This window comes from Nothobranchius furzeri, chromosome 11, assembly GCF_043380555.1.
Source record: "Nothobranchius furzeri strain GRZ-AD chromosome 11, NfurGRZ-RIMD1, whole genome shotgun sequence".
NCBI lineage: Eukaryota > Metazoa > Chordata > Actinopteri > Cyprinodontiformes > Nothobranchiidae > Nothobranchius > Nothobranchius furzeri.
In genome coordinates, this window is record NC_091751.1 from 71,455,125 (window position 1) to 71,477,664 (window position 22,540).

Consider the following 22,540-nt stretch of genomic DNA (forward strand, 5'->3'; position numbering starts at 1 on the left):
TAGCACAGCAAGCTCCAGAAAGGCCTTCATTAATCGTTAGCATTATTAGAGAACTCTGACTTCTGCAGCAGCATTAGCTTCACACCTGAGGGAGATCAGTGGACAGACGTCGGGATTCTGGCTTTATTGCCCAATACAGACGAGAACTTTAGCTGAGTAAGCAAGGTGGTGCGTGCGTGCGCACGTCTGCAGCACCACCGAAGGAGTGGAGGCCGACTTTATCATCAGTCTGTCCAACTGGTTCTTCAGTCACATGTTCTATTAAAGCACCTGTTAAGATCCCCTTCTCGTTGGTCTTAGAGAGAAAAATGATGGAAATCAACTGTAGGCATTAAAATACCATCTTTAACCATCTTTACACAGACATGAAAACAGGTCAAAGGTGAAAAACGTGAGACTAAAATATAGTTATGGAAGCAGCAGACATTCTGGATCTAAAACCTTTGTGGAAGGAAACGACGCAGCGGAGTCGTTTAATACATTCCAATATAATAAAGTACCTAAACACGTTCTCATCGGAAGCAATAAGACCCTCTCTGTACTGTATAATGGGGGGGGGGGCATGTTTTGTACGTGTCCCTGCTCACACACACACCTGATTCTGTGTTGGGATGGTTTTAACTCCGCAGCAAAGCTTTTGTTTTCCTTCTGCTAACAAGTTTCTGCTCCTCGGAGAAGAGGCCGACACGTTTAGCCACATGTCCCAGTCTCGTCCTCAGCTCTGTGGACGGGGACAGAGACGGGCGATGGGGGGGGGGGGGGGGGGGGGGGGGGGGGTCATTTCCCACATTCTACTGCTTTATAACAGGTGATTTAATTATATCCAAATTAATGTTTTTAAATTAACTTCAGAAATTAGCTTTAAAAACAACAAATGATCAAAGACAAATATGAACGGATGAATTTGTTTGAACCCAACGGTCTCATTTGAAGAGTGACGAAGCACGAACCGGGCCCTGCTGCTGACAACCATAAAGAATCTCTCTCTCTCCCGAACGTGGCTCATCGCGCTCTAACCTGACCCGACCCATCAGGACCACTCGGTTCGGATCGTACGAGTGGAGCCGTCTGGTGGTCTACACAGGAGACCTCTAGACAAGATGCACGGATTTATTGACCGGTATTTGTTTATTTATTTGTTGCACTGATGGTGTTGTTAAGAATCCTTGTGAATATTTCTCCTCATGATGAATATTAAATAAGAAAGAAAACCACCTTTTCTACAGCGGCTCTCAAGATGAAACTCACACGGTGCTTCACAAAAACAAAACATTTAAATATAAAAAAGATTTCAAAAAATGATTAAAAATGTTTAAAATAAGAAAAAAAATTGTGATAAAACATTTAAGGGGGAAGAGAAAATGAAAAGGAAAGAGGGGAATTGGTGGATTTAACCCCCCCACCCCCCCCTAAAGGTGCAGGATTTTCATGCTTGTTTACAGGAGCAGGTCTGGATTTGGTGTCCACCTGAATCTCTCCTGTTGGGGACGCGGCCGCGGCGCTCAGAGGAAGCAGAGGTTACATCAGGTCACCAACAGCCAGACGTGCAGAACACTCATCCGTCTGCTTAAACAGGAACAAACGACTCGCTTTTGGTTTTGTTTCTGGGAGACGCCGTCACTGAGGAACAGCAGCAGCAAAGGCAAAAACATGATGGTTCCCCCTAGTTACATTCATAGCCGAGTACCTAATACAACACTGACGGTCTACTCGGCGCACTACTGATGAAAAGCCTTTTGGTTTATTCAGCTACAACATCAGACAGACAGGAATCTAGGAGGGAGGCCGACTTGGACACGATCCGAAACAAACCAGCGACTACAGAAGCCGACCCAAACCAGTCGGTTGGTTCTATAGACCACCCGTTAAGGACGCGTTTGTCTCTCGGCCGATGCTCTCCTTAGCGTCCACTGGCAGCGTGTCAAACAGATGGTCCTCCACAACGAGACCACTTCTGCGCAGCAGCCGGCAGTTCCCCAGCGTGGCGGGCAGTCGGTCCAGACAGTTCCCTCTGAGCTCCAGCTGAGTGAGCTGGACCAGCTGGCCGACGGCCTCCGGCAGAGCGCTGAGCGCGTTGTGGCCCACACTGAGCACCTTCAGCTTGGTGCACCTGAATAAAGACTTTGGCAGGATCTCCAGCTTATTGGAGTTGATGGCCAAGTGCTGGAGGTTGTTGAGGGAGCCCACATCTGGTGGGAGCACTGCTATGGAGTTGTGACTCACATCCAAGTGTCGCAGTTTAAGAAGAGTGAACAAGGCCGGAGGTAAAGACTCCAGCTTGTTGTGAGACAGGTGGAGAGACTCCAGGGTCTTCACCTGTCCGATGGATGCAGGGATGGAGATTATTTTGTTGTGCCACAGTTTAAGGCACGTCAGCCTCTTCAGGTGCTGGAAGCTGATGATCTCCTCTATCGTTCTGATGCTGTTGGACTTCAGGTCAAGTTCCTGCAGGTTGGTCAAGCTGAAGATGGCATGAGGGATCCGCTCCAGTTCACAGTTGTTCAGCTCCAGTTCAATCAGGCTCGTCATTTTCTTCAGACTGTTCAGGACCAGCAGTTTCGTCCCGTCGTTGTGCACCACCAGCCGAATCAGATGTGGCGACAGATCGGTGATGTTGGTGGGGATCTTTGTCAGGTTGCTCTTCAGACATAAAGTCTTTAAATGCTTCAGATCCCTCATCGACTCCAGACAAATCATTTTGTTGTTTTCCGAGTTCAAGTTGCCAGTCAGGTTGAGTTCCCTCAGACCCCGCAGTAAATAGACCCAGGTTGGGATCTCGGCCACATCTGTGAACTTGACATGAAGGCATCGGAGATGATCCCGGAGGAAGTTGAATCCGGACTGCTCTACTTTGGCTGGACAGTGACACAAATGCAGCTCCTGCAGGCTGGTCATCTGGGAGACCTTTGCAGAGAACCTCACTTCCGGAATCAGCTCCAGCTTCAGAACTTCCAGGTCAGTGAGGTCAAACACGGCGTTCGGGAGACCGGACAGCATGAACAGGTGCAACTCCTGCCGATCTTGAGCATTAGTGACGTGTTGCTTCAACTTCTCAAAGGTCCACTCGTGGTTGAGACTGATCTCCCTCAGCTTATTCTCACTGACTTCAGACAAGAAGACACCAAAGCGTTTGGAGTGAAGCTGGTCGTACTGGTCAACCATGTGTAGGAGGAACGCAAAGTCGTTTTTGACATCAGGAATGTCACTGAAGCTGCTTTCTTCTCTGACCTTCTCAAAGGAATACTCTTTTAGAGGTCTTCGAAACACCCAGAACAGCGAGTAGAGGCAGGTGATCCCATAGATCAGGATCAGAGCCATGTAGGTGATGAGCAGCTTCTTGAGCATGAAGGCCATGTTGTGAGTACAGAAGAACTTCTTATAGCCCGTCAGGTGTGTTATGTCGGGTTTACACTCGTGCTTAAAGTTGATTTCGGCCAGGAAGGTTGACGTGTAGCACAATATTAGGATGAATTTGAACGTCTTGACTGCAGTCTGACCTACGTAAAGCTTGTAAATCAAATCGCTGTCCTCCACGTGGGCTCGGAACTTCCTCACCTTCTCAAACAGAGCTTTGGCCTGCTCCCCGTCCTTTTTATCCAGGATGGTCATACTGCTGGGTGCCTCGGCTATGGGCTTGTCTGCAGAAAACTTGACTCCAAGCATGGGTGTGGATGGGCTGATGTCGGTGTTGTCGTCCTTCCCCTCTAAAGACACCTGCTTCGGTGTTGAGGAGGCACTGGTCAGTCTCTGTTTGTTCTCCTCAGAGTCCTCACAGGCCGTCTCGGACAGAGCCTTGGTCGTCCACGGGGACTCGAAACACCGACCCAGAATGGACACAAAGTGCTCGATCTTTGAGCTGGTCTTGGGGTATTTGAACCAGAAGTTGCTACTAACCATGAGAATGATGGTGTGGATGAGTGTGAGGTATGGAAAGTACTTGGAGTACCAGGGTAAAGCATCGTGATAACATATTTGGTTGATAAAAACGTACTGTTGGAAGTCCAGGTTGGTGATAACCCCTCTGGGTTTAGGCTTATTGGTGTACTTCTCTTCAGCCAAAGCAGTGTGTTGTGTTGTGTGGATCTGATGCACAGCTGGGGTTGGGACTGAAGACCCGGCGGCAGCTGCAGACGAGGCTTCCTCTGGTGCTGTCGGACCAGGGAAACAGTGACCGTTACCGGCTGAGTCCTCCATACAAGGAAGACAGGCCACATTGTCCCTGGTGATCTGCATGGTCATCGCAAACACGGCCAGCATGAGCATGACCAGTCCCAGGTAGTCCATGAACACATCCCACCATGGCTTTAGGATTTTGTACGTTGGCTGGATGTCATTCAAGGATGCAACTTCAGTCAAAGTGAACATCCCTGCAACACAAAGCGGACCAGTGGTTTGATTACCATCGTCTTTCATTTCATCATTTCAAATAAAAAGATCAATAACTGAATACAGGTGAAACTCCCAAAATAACAACATGGTGCTGAAGTTCATTTACTTCAGGAAAAGGCGCTCAGACCAAGTATGATTTTACTTTTTCAGAGGTTTGATGTCTCTCTAATTAATCCTTGTTTTATTGATTTCATGTAATCTTCTAACGGTCATCAGCTGTAAGCCCTAATCATCACAAATAAAGTCTGAAATACCTGGATGTGCATGGCATGAGTCAGTCTCTTAGATTAGTTTGACCTTTAAGGCTGGATTACTGACATAAATACCAGTTTCTCCTGATATTATGATTTCAGATTCATTTATATTTCCCGGCCCATTTATTGGTGCGTTTGTTAGTGTCAAGTAAAGATGTTGGTTTTATCACACTTAAAATGACAATAATGGTGACGCCTGTCTCACTGAATGTTGAAGGGTTTTGGGTGTCTTTCAACCGGAGCAAACAGGATAGAGGCAGAAAGTCGTAGGCCAGCTATGAACAACTGGTTCACACCGTGGGTTCACACACAAACAGCAAGGGGGAGGGGTGTGTCGAGGAAAAGAGCAGAGAGGAAATGGAGGTCACCAAGTGGTTAAAAGAAAAACTACGAGGCGCGCCTCGAGCGGAGCGTCTGGTCTGAACTGAGGAGCAGCGAGCAGCGGCCGAATTTTGTGAGCGCTTCGGCGGCCGGTGTGTCCCCGGCGTCACAGGTTGTTAAAGCTCTCCAGGTGGGCAGATTACGTAAACGCTGAAAACAAATCAAAGCTGTTGCTGCATTTAGTTAAGGTAAAAGGAAACAGAGCCAAGTTGTTTAAACGCGTGGAAGCAGCCTAGCAGCTAATGAATAAAGCTTGGTTTATGCTTGACACATTCACTTTCCGCGCGGTGATGCGGCTCGCGGATGGAACGCGCTTCACAACTCGCAGCGTTTATGGTTCATGCGGCTTGTCTCTGCGGTGAGCCAATATTCTCCCAAACTGTAGGGGGCAGCATGGAGCTCTATGGCATGCATCCAACACTACACCATAGTAGAAGTAGAAATTACTGTTTACAACATGGCATTCCAGCATTTTTAACAGCGTCCTCGTCTTTTCCGACAGTGCGAGCTATTTCTCTCCAAGAATTATTAACAACATGTTGATCACGGTGATCTCTGAGAGCTGAACCATACAAATGTCTGTATTTACCAACCTCTGCCATACTAGTTCTTGCCGGTCCGCCATGTTTTTACGCGTCCGACCGTCCGCGTGGTTAGAAAATTTCCGAGGTGCGCGGTGCGGAAATTTTGGGCCGTGCGGAGGCGCGGTGGAGGGGCGTGGTTGTTAAAATGACGCAATTTCGTCACGCGGAGCCGTGCAGACCTTGCAGACGCGTCAAGCATGAACCAACCTTAAAGCACCACCTGTAACCCAATCATATATTGGCAGGCCCTTTTAACATTTAATCAGTAATCACCTTTTTAAGCCTCATTTCTATTTTCACATAGTAACAATATCATTGATCCTAGTCCAAGTATTATTCTTACTAGTCATCATTGAAATTAAAGGTAGCAACAGCTATTTTTTACCAATATATATTATTTTAAGGACATGTTAGCAACTGCTGTAGAAATAAAGTTTGAGAAAACATAAATCCTTAAAAAGCTAATAGGTGGCCATTTTAACACTTATTAGGCAGAATATCTATAAACCTATTTAACATTTCAGATGAGCAGCAGATCTGAGAATGATTTAAAACTTCAGTTTTAGGTAAAATATGACAGATTTCATGTTTCACCAGGTAGTGACGCTGATACAGCAGGTACCATCATGCTGCTGATCACAGCTGATCACTGAGGGACAGAAAATAAATCAGCTTTGTGTTGATTTTTTAGATTTAATATTATTTTGATGGAAACTTTTAGGATTTTGAACAGCTTCCACATCATGTTACTATAGTCACATTTTATTTTGATATATTTATAGATGGTGTTTTCTCTTTATTGTTAAAGGTTCCAGAAATGTTGTAGGGCTTTACCTTTTCCAACATTATTTATTGAAAGACCAAGTTCACTGGTTCTTTCCAACACAACTGCACTGGTCTCTAGTATAAAATAATGCCTTGTGAGTTCATCTGTGTGGGGAAAAGCTCAGCGGCCTCATTCATCAAGCTTGCTTACGCACAAAACGGGGTCGGAAAACAGCGTAAGCAACTTTCCACGCAAACGTTGGGATTTATGAAAGAAAACTTAGCGGAAAAATGTCTGCAGTGAGCCAATATTCTCCCAAACTGTAGGGGGCAGCATGGAGCTCTACGGCATGCATCCAACACTACACCATAATAGAAGTAGAAATTACTGTTTACAACATGGCATTCCAGCATTTTTAACAGCGTCCCCGTCTTTTCCGACAGTGCGAGCTATTTCTCTCCAAGAATTATTAACAACATGTTGATCACGGTGATCTCTGAGGGCTGAATCATACAAATGTCTGTATTTACCAACCTCTGCCATGCTAGTTCTTGCCGGTCCGCCATGTTTTTCTGCGTCCGACCGTCCGCGTGGTTAGAAAATTTCCTAGGTGCACGGTGCGGAAATTTTGGGCCGTGCGGAGGCGCGGTGGAGGGGCGCGGTTGTTAAAATGATGAAATTTTGCCGCACGGGGCCGTGCGAACCTCCCGGACGCGTCAAGCATAAAACCACCTCACAATTGAGATCTCTGTTTGGCTGACTGGTTAGCGTGCGTGACTTTCACCCGGGAGTCTGGGGATCGAATCTTGATTGGACCATTTTTTTATATCCACCACAGATCTCTGAAGAACACAACATTGACGGCTTCAGCAACGCTGTGCCACTCCGTGGATTTTCTCTTATTTGTTTTGCAAAAGCACTTCCTTTCATTTCTCCACCTCACCCGCAGGTACCTCAACTTCTGCTTGTGAAATAGCGTTTCCTTGATCTGCCTTAATCTACGGTCGCCATGTCATTAACGGAGCGCTGCAACAGCCGGCTTATGTATATGCATGAGGTCCACAAGGCACTTTGCATTGACCATTTATGGCAGTAAGTGGGCGTGGCGAGGGTGGGATGTGACTAAAAAGCAGCTGAGAAACATTCTCGTTAGTCTCTGATTCATTAAGCGGAGATTGCGTGCAGCTGTGCGTCCTCCATGTTTGATAGATCACAAACCTGCTTGGCGTAAGTACTTTTTTTTTTTTGCTGAGCTTAAGTACGGTTTTAGTAAGGATTCTACGTAAAGTTTGATAAATGAGACCCCTGGTGCTCCTGTTTCAGCAACAAGACGAAAATGGCAGGATGTGGAGGTGTACTCTGTATCATTTACTGATGTGCAGACATCTCGTCTATGATCAGCTGGTTGTTTGGTTGACTTGCTCATGCTAGAGGTCCATCCTGCAGGTAGCAAAACAGCAGGAGACAGCCATTTTCTTTATGCCCCCCAAAAAATTATTCTCTGAAGTTTTACTGTTTATTGTCATAGTGATCACATGGATTGGCCATTCATTTTCTACAGTACTACAGGCTGCATGATGTGGGAACAAAGGAACAATAATGTCTCCTTAAATGGTCTGTATTTATTTAGACAAGAAATTTTTTTACTTTTTAAAGAGAAAAAGACTTGCAGCACAATCAGTGTGTTTGTTTTGATCACAACTTCTAAGCCCTGCTCACAACCCAAGGGTTAGAGCTGAAAATGTCTCTTGGATGAGACGTCCTGAACAGAAAAGTCCAGATGTCCATGTCCAGGATGACTGAGAATCTACACCTACATGCTGAAGCACCACAATGATTCGGTCAAAACGAAAACAGAAACACTTGAATGTAGCTGCTGTCAGTAACAAACAGATATAAAACATTAAAAGCTCTAAACACTCTAAATAGTGCAGGAAATCAAAAATAAATCACAAACTTGTGTTTTGTCAGATTTATTATCATTAACAATATTATTAATGTTTTTTGTTTTATTTTAACCGTTTTAAAGATATCGGCCAGAGGCAAAATGCCTCTGAATGGCATGTTTAAGGAAGTATTAAAACCTCAGATGAAAATGTTTTTGGATTTTGACGGCTGGAATTTAAAGAATATCTGATGTTTGTGACCGGCGCAGGAAAAACAGAAACTAACTTCCGGTCTAAGCCCTGGGCAGCTGGTGACGTTTCACATGGAGCTCTGCTGAAACAGCTGTAGTAAACAACGCCTGACTCCGCTGTTTCTGTGTTAGCGTTATGGCCAGGGTCCGAAATTAAATTTTTTACTCACCGGCCAAGTTGGCTGGTAGATGATGAAAATCTACCGGCCAAGCATATTTTTTACCGGCCAAAATTCTAAATGATTTAGATCTACCTAAAGCATGTAATTCTATATTATGTTGATTCCAAACAGAGTGACAAAATAATTAAAACGTCAATTAATAAGGAAAACAACTCTTTTGTCATTTTTACTATTTATTTATTTATTTTTAGAGATGTTTTTATGAACTCTTTCATTGAAATCTAGTCAGACTCCTCGTTTTCTCTGTCCATGAAGTCTGGCCTCCTGCTTCTGACACCGTCTTTGTGCCAAAGCATTACAGCCTCATTTGGGTCCTAGTCCTTGATCTCTGGAGAACACAGCTGCACCATGAGAATATCACAAAGTGTGTCAGGGCTAGGGTTGTCACGGTAACCGGTGTAGCGGCAAACCCCGGTAAAAAAGTTAACAATAATAATAACCGTCTTGTTTTTAAAATATATATATATAATCTTGGTGGATTACCGTGGCTGTGGTGTAGGCGCGGTGACCCTTACCAGCCACCGTATCATCTGAAGTTGCCGGCGGCACATGCGCACTTTGTTGTTTACAACCAAAACTTTCTTTAAGCTAAAGCTGAAATAATGGCCGGAGGAGACGGCAGCACTCGGGACATTTATTATCCCTCAAAGAAGACAAAGTCGGAAGTACGGGCATTTTTTTGGATATTTGAAGAATGCCGAGGGACAGTTGTCTGTGAAAGGCAGCAACGCTACGTGGCCATCATAATGCAGCCATTGTCTCACGACTCTGCCGTCTCCAGTTCGCCACTTTTCACAAAATCTTCTGGTTGCCACTGGTCCTGGTGGTTTTTCTTCCAGTTCGACGAGTTTTCTTTTGGAAGGCTGGCTGACTCCAGTTAAAAACCGCCACATTTCACTGCTAGTTTTAACACGAAGCTAACGGCTAACTTGATAAACTGATTGAATGGGATAGGTGGAAATGACGTTGGATGTGGCGTTCACGTTTCGCGTACGTTTGTGTAAGTTGCATGCAGGCGGGAGGAGTATCAGAAATCCATGTAAGATGACTGATAAACATAACTAATTTGGTGCAAACATTTACTCGCCAGGTGGAGCAATTTGCTCGCAATTGGCGAGTGGCGAGTGTTAATTTCGGACCCTGGTTATGGCAGAGATCAACGTGTCATCAATCAGATGTAGCTTCTGAAGCCTCTGCTAGTCGGTCACATTTGTTTTTTCTCTGGGAAACGGCGACCAGAACAGATATTGGATTACCGGAGAAGTTCAACCGAACTCCGTGCCCTGCAGCTGGATATCAGAACCGTAGGTGCAGACATGTTTTGGACCGTTTCACTCAGAAAACCCGTGGCCCGATTAGGACACCGGGGAGGATTCCGTACATCTTTGGAACTAAAGTCGATAGTTTGTTTAAGTTTGTTGAATATTTCATGTCTCTGCTCCACCGGTAGCTTTCAGTTAAGTTCTCAGCTGATTAGCTCCATCATGATGTCCCAATAGAATTCAGTAATGTACAGATGAGTAAAATAACGTGTTGCCAGCTTTATCGCTGTGTATTAATTGATATAACATCGCAAAAATATTTAACCGATTGCTTACCAGAATAAATCTTCCTGATGCTAACTCGCTAGCTCGGATCGTTGATTTCTAATCCAGGATGACACGGAGGTTCTACCGGTCCTGTAGGAGGATCTGTTGTTGATAAATGGGGATCATCTTGTAGATTATATCTGTGTGTGTGTGTGTGTGTGTGTGTGTGTGTGTGTGTGTGTGTGTGTGTGTGTGTGTGTGTGTGTGTGTGTGTGTGTGTGTGTGTGTGTGTGTGTGTGTGTGTGTGTGTGTGTGTGTGTGTGTGTGTGTGTGTGTGTGTGTCTCGTAGCTTTCACAAATTACTTGTTTATTCTTTACCGGCGCTAACGCAGTTTGTGCTGCGGCAGTCATGCTAAAGGGACTCGCCTGCTGGAGTCCAGAAGTACCGGTGCGGTTCTAAATGGATTTGTAGATGTAGGTTATTATTTTAGATCAAACCTATGTTAGTTAAAAATACGTGTAGGACATGGACATGGCTCAGACCTTTAGCTGCAGCTGTAAACGCAATTTTCTGTTTTAATTGAGAACACAATAGGAAACAAAATACAGTGATGTCCCATGCTAGCAACAGCAGCTACCTAGTATGACGTGTGTGAGTGACGTATGCAAAACACAGTTCTTCGCTGCCTGGAGGAGAGAATTTTGATTTTCTGTAATGATTTACGACTAAATTCCTTGAAATGAAAAACTGAACCCAGTTCATATTTATATAGATGGTAAAGTGTAGTTGTGCTGTATTTCTACTATTTTAAATCTGAGTCTGGGCACTACCTTTAAGGGGTAAGTATACAAGAGCAACGTTTTGTGCTAGTTTTATTTTGAAGGGCAGTTCAGTGGGTGGAAATGGTCATTTCTGGTTCCGGTCAGCGGCCGTTGTGCCAAGCCGCTCTGATCTGAACTGTTCTGTGGAAAAGTTGTAAGGCGTGGGTTATTGCCGACAGCAGTCTGAATAAAATACTGCTGTGTCGGCACATTTAAGGAGCTTCCCCCGCGTGTTTACATCACTCAGAGGAAAAGTACCACTTTGCCACTGCGCACATGCGGGTGAGTCTCTGTCAGCCGCAGCGACGCGTGATTGGCTGGCAGGATCGGCTCTAAAAAGGAGTAGATCGGAAACGGGCCGATTTTAATCGGTGGCTGATCAATCGGAACATTCCTAATATAATTGTTCATTTCACCAGTAAAATGTGTTCGCAGCAAATCCCAAAACACTGTGAGGCCCGTTAGTCATTTTAACGGATCGCTGTGGTTCATCTCCATCCTCGGATTTTATCAGTTATTAAAAAAAGAACGAGTTGCGTTTACATCTTTGTCTGTTAGTGCAGCCAACCCAGCAGCAAACAATTACCATTGTACTGTGAAACCAACTAAATAAAAGTGATAAAAGGCTACAAACTGGCTTGTTTTGACTAGCTTCACAAGATTTCAACGAGTGTAAACGGTCTTTCTCATGGCTAAGGGGGCGGTCCCATGAGCGGCGTGACATCACGTGCAAATGGTCAGTACTGAATTTTGAGTTTTCTTTCCGTTTTGCTTCAGACAAGCTCTACGGCACTTGAACACAACACCATAATGATTGTTACAACTACAAAGGTGTGTTTCAGAAAAAGAGCTTCAGACCTATTAGCTGCTCCAACTCACACACACACACACACACACACACACACACACACACACACAGTTTTTTTTTACTGAATAAGGCTCTTCTTTAGCTCATTGGGGATTGTTTGGATTCTCTTTGTTACTTTTTTCTGCTGACTGGAAAAGTTTCTGTTCCCTCTAAATCTCTCAACCCATCAGCCTTTAGATTTAGAGACTTTCAAGCTGCTTTCTGGAGTTTTCCTCTTTCAGAAATTATGTATGATTTGTGCGCAAGAGGGTAAGACACCAAAAGAAATTTCTGAACGAATAGGCTGTTCCCAGAGTGCTGTATCAAGGCACCTCAGTGGGAAGTCTGTGGGAAGGAACAAGTGTGGCAGAAAACGCTGCACAACAAGAAGAGGTGACCGGACCCTGAGGAAGATTGTGGAGAAGGACCGATTCCAGACCTTGGGGGACCTGCAGAAGCAGTGGACTGAGTCTGGAGTAGAAACATCCAGAGCCAGCGTGTACAGGCGTGTGCAGGAAATGGGCTACAGGTGCCGCATTCCCCAGGTCAAGCCACTTTTGAACCAGAAACAGCGGCAGAAGCGCCTGACCTGGGCTACAGAGAAGCAGCACTGGACTGTTGCTCAGTGGTCCAAAGTACTTTTTTGGATGAAAGCAAGTTTTTCATGTCATTCGGAAATCAAGGTGCCAGAGTCTGGAGGAAGACTGGGCAGAGGGAAATGCCAACATGCCTGAAGTCCAGTGTCAGGTACCCACAGTCAGTGATGGTCTGGGGCGCCATGTCAGCTGCTGGTGTTGGTCCACTGTGTTTTATCAAGGGCAGGGTCAATGCAGCTAGCTATCAGGAGATGTTGGAGCACTTCATGCTTCCATCTGCTGAAAAGCTTTATGGAGATGAAGATTTCATTTTTCAGCATGACCTGGCATCTGCTCACAGTGCCAACACCACTGGTGAATGGTTTACTGACCATGGTATTACTGTGCTCAACTGGCCTGCCAACTCTCCTGACCTGAACCCCGTAGAGACTCTGTGGGATGTTGTGAAGAGGAAGTTGAGAGACACAAGACCCAACACTCTGGATGAGCTTAAGGCCGCTATCGAAGCCTCCTGGACCTCCATAACACCTCAGCAGAGCCACAGGCTGGTTGCCTCCATGCCACGCCGCGCTGAAGCAGTCATTTCTGCAAAAGGATTCCCGACCAAGTACTGAGTGCATAACTGAGCATAATTATTTGAAGGTTGACCTTTTTTGTATTAAAAACACTTTACTTTTATTGGTCGGATGAAATATGCTAATTTATTGAGATAGGAGTTTTGGGTTTTCATGAGCTGTACGCCACAATCATCAATATTAGAAACAATAAAAGGCTTGAACTACTTCAGTTGTGTGTAATGAATCTGATATATATGAAAGTCTAATGTTTATCAGTACATTACAGATGATAATGAACTTCATCACAATATGCTAATTTTGTGAGAAGGACCTGTATGTGTAAAGAAAAAAAGGTAAAATAAGATATAAAAACACTGCTGTGACCTGAAAGGTGCCTGAAACACAGGAGCCTGTGTGCATTCATATGGCGCTTACACATTAGCATCGGCATGGCCCCAAAAGGTATCGAACAGCACCCGAATTTAGTTTCACACGCAGGTCAGATTTGCAACACAGCTCATTCCCGCCTTTGTTTGCCTTATTATGGAGGACACCGCCGACTTTCCTGCAAGTTTTAAACTCCGCCCACAGGCTCGGGGATTTCCGGTTTCCTGAGAAGTCCCTGGGATTTACATGTGAACACTACACCGCCCGAGACCGAACTCACGCCATCCAGCCTCACCAAACCCTGATCGTGCCGACGCTAATGTGTAAGCGCCAATTAGTTTGAGAGGAGTAAAAGAAGCCATCTATGTCAAACGTGAAAAACCTAGTTTAAATAGGGGAGGGGCTAAGATGTCACCTTTCCAGTACCTATAATGCAGCTTTCAATCTCATTTCTAAGCAGTTTCAGTCTAGGTCACACCTTCCTGCATCTACTCAACACAACAACTCCCTCACAATAGAGGCTAACGACTCATCAGGGGGTAGAAAGGAGGGGTACTCAAGAGTAGTTTCGGCTCGTTAAATAACAATAGACGGCTACAGCTTATAAGCGTCACTCTTCGATATTCCAGTTAGAATTGACAAAGCTCCTTGGATGAGAAGCGAAATGTCTTCAGGAAACCAAAGAAGTCCAGCTGTCTTCATTTGAACATTTTTGGATGTTACCAGTAGGGCCCAACCGACATATCGGCCGGCCGATATTATCGGCCGATATTGGGGTCATTAACAGTATCGGCCAAAAAAGACGGCCGATATTGCGCTACGTAGCCAGCAGATGGCGCCAGCTTTATGAACTCATGTTGTGTGGCTCCAGTCCTTTAAACTTTGAACACAAATTATTGTTTTTGGAACTTTTTTATTCATTTATTCTTATTTAGGTTTCTTATGTGCAGTTATTTCCTGTCCAGGGTGAATAAGTTCACCAAGTTAACTTCCACAGAGTGTTACTTTGTTACAAAGCACAAGTATTACGTTTTATTTATTGTTGCATTTGTATTAAAGGGATCTTCTGTCCCTAAACTTGTGTGTGTTGTTAGATTCCCCAGAGTTAGCCAAGTCAGAAACAACATGTTGTAACCAGTTGTTTTAGCATGAAGCAATGGAAGGGCAGGCCTGCATTCACCTACATAAACACACTACAGTGTGTGTGAATTCACTTACATCGTTTTATGCTAAACTAAGAAAACCAACTGCTGCCAGGTCATGTTGGGCTGGTTATAAAATGCTTTTCCTGACTAGTCTAACTCTGGAGAATCTTAACAAGACAGTAGGGCTGCAACAACGAATCGATAAATTCGATGAAAATCGATTACTAAAAGCGTTGGCAACGAATTGCGTCATCGATTCGTTGTGTCGCACAACTCTTCCAAAAGCGCCCCCCCCCTTCCCGCCCGCTGTTGCGCGCAGACCAGAGCAAGTCAGATCAGCGCGAGGGAGAGCCTGCAGACTTGCGCAACGATCCAGGCAGCTGCTTCCAGCGCACGGTCCATTCTCAAAGTGGCGCAACCAAAAAACTATAATTAGCACACGATCGTTCATGTCCGCACATGTTCTCTATTTTCTGTCTTATTTGTGCCTGAAGCGCGCTACTGCGGAGCTCATCACCTGTGCTGTGGTGATGTCACCTCACGCAGCATCGAAAACGCGCTCTGCGCTTTTCGGTCAGGAGATCTTTGATCTGCTCAAAAGTAACTGATGAGGTGAAAAGGTAAGAATCCAGGCAACAGATTTTCTGGAGAATTAAGAGGAGATGCAGGAAGATGAGAGACAGACAGGACAGGAAATAGTTCAATAAAAACAAGAAAACAAAGTAAAATGTAGGTAGATTTATCTCCACTACACGTTTTTACCAGTAAAAAACAATAAGTTATACACATGTTATATTTATACATCTGATACAATTCAGATCACCTTCAAAACTCAGTCACACACCCAGGGCCGTTTCAAGACATTTTGGGGACCAAAGCAAAATGCCCCCCCCCCCCCCCCCATAACTGGGCTCCCCAGAAGCCTCTGTGTAATTCATGCCCTCTCCAGGAGTGTTAGTTATACGGTGTTTATAAAAGCCCCTCAGACATTACTGACATGTTCTAATATTATCAGATGAAAAACTAAATTATCAGACATGCTGTCTCATCTGCTGCTTTTATAAACTTGCAAAACGTAACAAAACTATTTGAAAGCCACTATTTGTGGATTCTCAGAAAGTTTCCATGGAGTGTGTGACAACTTATTTTTTCATTGATCCTATCGTCTAATCTCACAGCTGAAACAAGCATCCTTAATAATCTGTGCACAGGAAGCTTACCGATGCTGTAGTAAAACAAAAGGTATAATAATTTATTATTACTAAAACCTTGTTGCAGCACTAAAGCATAAAAATGAGATTTTGCATTAAATATGCAAAATATTTACATATGAATAGTTTTAGAGCCCTTTAATTGGCAGAATCTGATATTAATTTAGTTCTTACAAAAAATGGGTCCCAACATGGTTTGTGTGGCGTTGCCATAGTGTGACGTCATAGGCACAGATCCCCTGTCCTCTTGTTTGGAAATGGAAATATGATCACCCTACATTAAACAAACTGTCCACCCGGGCTTTTGCGCTGCACAGAGACGCTTCGCTGCCTACGACTGAACGTCAGTTGAGAGTCAGTCTCATGCAGACTGACCAATGAAGAGAGGGCCTCAAGTTAAGACCCTCTCCTCATTGGTCAGTCCACACGAGGTGGGTCAAAGGTTACTCTGGGCGGGTTACGTGTTGTCAGGCATTCAAGTATTGAGTATATTTACTGCATATTACAGTAAAATATTCTGTATGTGACCACATTATGGTGATCCTCGGGTCGTGATGATGGAGCCCTTGAATATTGTTGCCCAGGGTACAACAAAGTGTTAATCTGGCCCTGGTTCCGCCGTCACATTCCCACAGAAACTGGTTGATCACACCGGGGCCAGACTACTAGCATGTGGTTTTACAACCACAATGTCCTCAGAAGCAAAAACGCTTTTAAAAGGGGGGGAGGAGTCCTAACTGTTGCTGCAGGCGTGTTGTGTGAGAGTGCAGTTATATACTGGTTAATATATTTTTGGGTTCAGTTGCTTTCATGTGGCCTAATGTGAGTCTATTTGGGATCATTGGAATGATCAGCAGCATTTCTTGATGTGACTTTATGGCAGTTGCCCAGGGCATCATCGCAAGGAGGATGGCATTCATTTACTTTTGTTTTATTTGGTATTTTTTCAGTCAGTTTTGGAAATAGTGATTAATTTTGATTAATTCACAGCCTATGTTTAATTACATTTAAAATAAATGTCAACAGATGAGATCAAACAAAACAGATGAGAATTGCCCTTAAGCTGTTTAATTGGACCAAGCATTTTAGGTCACAGATAGATGTAGCTTAGGGTCTCTGTCTATACACCTTATAAGTCAATTTAGGTGATGGCATCTTGTTTTTCTGCTATTGAACTGTTTTCTAATAATGTTGTGTTAAATAAAGTGAAGGAAGGAGAGAAATAACGTTTCCCTAGCAGTTTTTAAAAATTTCCCCATGTAATCCGATTAATCGATTAATCGTGTCGAGACCCCATCCGATTAATCGATTATCCAAATAATCGTTTGTTGCAGCCCTACAAGACAGTTTTACTGAGTGGTGGAATATTCCTTTAAGTTCAAATGTATTTGTGGAAACCAGAGTTTACAAGAGAAAACTTGAATGTTGGATTTATGCTGTGACTGAGTTTGTGTGTTCTGTTGTTTTTGAGATCTGCTAAATAATCTTATTTGCATTACTTGGAAACCCGAGTGAGTTATGGAAACAGATCTTTGGTGTGTAATGGGCTCAACACACGGGAGGCGACATCGCCTCTCCTCCATTCATTTTCAATGAGACATGCGCGACAAAGCGATAATCGCGGGTCTCCCTCCTACCAAGCAAAACGCGAAAAACGTGCGTGTGAAAGTTTGCACTCGTGCACGTGTCGTGCACGTACGACCCAGCGACGCGATCCCAGAAAGTTGAAACATTTTCAACTTTTCATCGCTGTCGCTCGGACGAGGACCAATCAACGGAGGTTTCATTCACTGACCAATGAGCGGACAGGATGCTCCGTACATCTCCGAGCAAACATGGAGGAGAAGTTGATAATTATTATGTTTTATAGTAAAATCAGAAGTGAGATTTCACATAACTCTAGCAGCACCTTGTGAAACATCATATCTACCGCTTTATTAACTCTGAACCTCTTAAATAACCTTAATTCCCTCCAACGTGACACAGCCAAACAAAACAACGGAAGTTTCGATTTCGCCATGGAACAGAACGCGTAGACGGCTTTGCCGCTGGCTGCTGCCGCAGATCGCCTCCCGCGTGACAGGTAATAAAAGCAACGGCGACAAATTTCGCTGATCGCGGTCGTTTGTCGCCTCCCGTGTGTCGAGCCCATTACAGAGAAATAAGTTAGCATCAAAAGGCAGAGAATGAAGGGTTTAATCTTAAGAATATTTTCTTTTTTTTTTTTTTGAGGGAGATTTATCGGTCATTATATCGGCAATCGACCTTTGTTAAAAGTTTTATATCGGTATCGGTCCCAAAAAAAGCATATCGGTCGGGCCCTAGTTACCAGTTCTTTAAAGTGCAGCCTGTGACTTTCTAATCTAGTTGACTTCCAACGTCTCTCCACTCTGCGGCACGTCCTTCTAAGACTGTTAATGTTTTGATTAATTCAAGGACTTTTCCTCTTGTTAGATAAGACAATCTGCTTAACGGGAGCTACTATATCTAAGATGCTGCAGCTTGTTTATCCAAGGACTGGAGGAACAAGCTTTGATCGTCACCCTGAACTGAGCAGCAGTCAAATAATCTAGAAGATCCACTGCTGACTGATTAATGATACGCATCTTTGATTTTAGGTTGTGAGGGACAGATTCAACAGTAGATAGGACATTAAAGAAAATGCAGCTGTGGTCACGCACATGATCCTCTTCAACATGCAAATGATTGATGTTTAGTCCCAAAGAGATAACAAGATCTAGAGTGTGACCCATTTAAGCCTGCCTCATGCTTCTCCGTCAGCTCCGCGAGGGACAGACCGCACGGATTGACGGAGACGTTTAGCCCTCATGCTTCTCCGTCTCCTGGAGAGTGTTGCAAAACAATTCCCCGGCAGGACAGCAGAGGGCGTAGCGCTGTTCTGTGGTATCCTGACATGTATCGCTCCAAGATAGTGTGTTTATATTGTGTTTTTTGTATACAAGAGACTTTTAACACGGACAAATTTGTCTCTCGTTCTCCACCTCTTCATGCGCTCGCCACCTCTAAACCCACGTTTCCTGTCATTTCCGTCCACAAATAAAACGCTTGCTGCGCATCTTTTCACTCCTCCAGTCAGGTGGGAATTAAACGTTCATATTTTAAGGTTTTTTCGCGAGGTATTTTTCAAACTTCTCCGCTACTTATCCTCGGGTCTCTTATGTTTTTGAGGGCGCGATCGCGGCGGTGTAGACGACAGCGGTGCCCTGACCAATCACAAGCTTGCGTTCGCCGTCTTGTTCGACGGATGTTTAAAAAAGTGGGCTCGACTCCGTACGTACTTGCGTGCCTGCCGGAGCCCTACGCAAGGACGGATAATGGCGTTGCGTGCCTCCACACTGGAGCAGACGGAGAAGCATGAACCAGGCTTTGGTGTGTGGGGCCGGAAACGTGCTGCTCTAAGTTAAAGGCTCTGTAATAGACATGAACTCCACTGCTGTGCTACAATCAGGATCATTAATGTGTAAGTTAAAGTCACCAAGGATTAAAACTTCTTCTAGTTTGATCGCTGATGATAGAAAATCTGCAGATGCAGACGGGAAAGGGCCAGCTGGACCGAGAGGTCGGTAGATTATAATACATTTTGTAACCCTGCTTTCATGACCCGACATTCAAAAGTTGTAAAAGGGACATTTTTCACCAGATTACAGACATGTTTGTCCCTAAAGACCACAGCAAGACCTCCAAAATGACGTGACGGGCGTAGTGTGGTAAACACAAAGCAGTTAGGTGGACATATTTCATTGAAATTTACAAAATTTCCATCTTGCTGCCACGTCTCTGTAAGAAATAAATAGTCCAACTTTTCTCTGATGAACAGCTCATTTACAATAAAGGGTTTGAGATAGAGCGGGCATTTAACAGGGCACACTGGACTGAATCCTGGAGAACATTGGTCTTCTTAACTAGGGCTGCATGGTATTAGGAAAACCTGTGATATGCGATAACAGTGAATAATATTGCACCGACGATATTACTTGCGATAAATAAAAACTTTGCTCAGGAACAAAAATAATCAAAAACAAAGAATTAGGGCTGCCCAATATATCGAACAATTATCGTCATCGGGATAACAGGACGTGCGATAGGCCCATCGCAAAGCACGTCAAAAACGGCGATAAAGGTTTGGTTCAACATTTCCATCCGTGTCATACATCAACTTTTTGTAAACCAGTTCTGTTTTTTACGCGGAAGTATTATTTAACCAATCAAATGTAGCCCTTCTGATATGTGGCCAATCAGATGGGTCCGTTCACGTAATACGCCCGCCCCCTACGTAGATCCTTAGGATGGGTGGGTGGAACGCAACAGCTGAACTGAGTTAGCGGCGCCGTTCCCTTGTTCGTCATGCTGGCTCAGATTAACGAACGCACTTTGTGCTGATGTTTCTGGAATCAGCGCTGCTTTCAAACGTGAACGTGAGTCCGCTCGGTGTCGTTAAGCAGCTGATAATAACCGGGCTGACTCCGACACGTGCCGGTGAACCAACCCACCTTCCTTCATGTCGCTAGTGTTCCACCGGGTGGCGACGTTAGCCCCAGGCTCCGGTTAGCTTCCAGCTAAAAGGCTACAGCACTCTCCTCCCAGTCCCACCCTGCTGAAGAGGGCCTGGAAAAGTTCCCCCACACATCAAAGTGATTTTTCATTTATGAGCTTTTATAACCTTGTTAATCAGGATAGTTGATTTGCTGCTGCACATAAACTGTCAGTCAGAAGCTCTGCTAGCCGGTTATCTTAGAGGAGCTAGTTCAATTAGTTAGCTTGTTATCAGAATCATAGTTGCAGTTTCATCATCTGAGCTGCTTTTTAAGATCTAGGTAAACTTGTTCAATTTGGGGTTAAAAACAAACGTTTTCACATATTTTCCATGTAGTTTTTTTTTTGCCAGTTCCTCTTCTGAAAGGTAGACAATTGTTTTTCTCTTTCCCTCAGAAAATCTTAATATTCTCCTAGTTTGGCCCAGCACAGTTCCCTTCCCAGTTACAGCAACAGCCTTCTATCATAACCACATAAGTGGAGAAAATGTTGAGTAGCAATGAGAGAATTTGCTGTTGCATTTAAGTGATGTTAACTATTATTTAACATTTAAACTTATTTTCTGATGTTTTTATTTATTCAAAAACCCTGGTAAGGGATGTTTTTCTGTATGTGGAGCATCAGAAAAAGTTTTATGGTGGAGGTGATGTTTTAAAGTCACTGAGAAACTGCATGCATGTAGTTTGTTGTTTTGCTGCTAATACAGTAGCAGGTGCAGCTGCTAATACAGTAGCAGGTGCAGCTGCTAATACAGTAGCGGGTGCAGCTGCTAATACAGTAGCGGGTGCAGCTGCTAATACAGTAGCGGGTGCAGCTGCTAATACAGTAGCGGGTGCAGCTGCTAATGCAGTAGCGGGTGCAGCTGCTAATACAGTAGCAGGTGCAGCTGCTAATACAGTAGCAGGTGCAGCTGCTAATACAGTAGCAGGAGCAGCTGCTAATACAGTAGCGGGTGCAGCTGCTAATACAGTAGCGGGTGCAGCTGCTAATACAGTAGCGGGTGCAGCTGCTAATACAGTAGCAGGTGCAGCTGCTAATACAGTAGCAGGTGCAGCTGCTAATACAGTAGCAGGAGCAGCTGCTAATACAGTAGCAGGTGCAGCTGCTAATACAGTAGCAGGTGCAGCTGCTAATACAGTAGCAGGAGCAGCTGCTAATACAGTAGCAGGTGCAGCTGCTAATACAGTAGCGGGTGCAGCTGCTAATACAGTAGCAGGTGCAGCTGCTAATACAGTAGCAGGTGCAGCTGCTAATACAGTAGCGGGTGCAGCTGCTAATACAGTAGCGGGTGCAGCTGCTAATACAGTAGCGGGTGCAGCTGCTAATACAGTAGCAGGTGCAGCTGCTAATACAGTAGCAGGTGCAGCTGCTAATACAGTAGCAGGTGCAGCTGCTAATACAGTAGCGGGTGCGGCTGCTAATACAGTAGCAGGTGCGGCTGCTAATACAGTAGCAGGTGCGGCTGCTAATACAGTAGCGGGTGCGGCTGCTAATACAGTAGCAGGTGCAGCTGCTAATACAGTAGCAGGTGCGGCTGCTAATACAGTAGCGGGTGCGGCTGCTAATACAGTAGCGGGTGCAGCTGCTAATACAGTAGCGGGTGCAGCTGCTAATACAGTAGCGGGTGCAGCTGCTAATACAGTAGCGGGTGCAGCTGCATGTTTTTGCAATAAAAATGTTATGTTGTAATGGAATTCATGCATTAGTTTTTGTTTGCTAAGCGGAGGAAGACGAGAGAGACGAGAGTTTTTGTTTGCTTTGAACCCAGAGCAGACGTCACACGTCACACGACATCAACACTGCATACTTTAGTATTTGTTCATTTATCGTGAGTAATATCGATATCGCAATATTAAGCACTGTTATCGGATATCGCAGGTTTTCCTAATATTGTGCAGCCCTACAAAGAAATTATTAAATTACTAAAAAAAATTCATGAAAATGAGAAAAGCAAAAGAAGTGAGGAAAGGGAAAAGAAAATAAACAAGAAAAGGCGATCAGTGGACCCCAGGAAAAGCAGAATCAGCAGAACAAAGCTAACTCGGGTGTTTGCTAACCATCTAAATTAAGTGCCGTTCACATCGGGGGCGGGGCATCTAACCTATGAGAACCCACCCAGTTGGCCAAATGGGTGAAGATCTCTATTAGATTTGTTAAAGAAACATCATGCTTCATCATGTTTGACTGACAGCATGCATC

At 44.5% G+C, this 22,540-nt stretch overlaps 1 protein-coding gene across 1 annotated transcript in view; it reads right to left on the reverse strand.

Annotated features, from left to right (window-relative positions):
- Positions 1-1,619: 1,619 nt before the first annotated feature.
- lrrc8da (leucine rich repeat containing 8 VRAC subunit Da) overlaps positions 1,620-22,540 on the reverse strand; it is a 22,215-nt gene continuing 1,294 nt past the window's right edge. Inside the window, exon 2 of the mRNA XM_015976075.3 lies at positions 1,620-4,367. Coding sequence (XP_015831561.3) covers positions 1,852-4,365 — 2,514 coding nt within the window. The 5' untranslated portion in view covers positions 4,366-4,367 and the 3' untranslated portion in view covers positions 1,620-1,851. The remainder of the gene's footprint in view (positions 4,368-22,540) is intronic.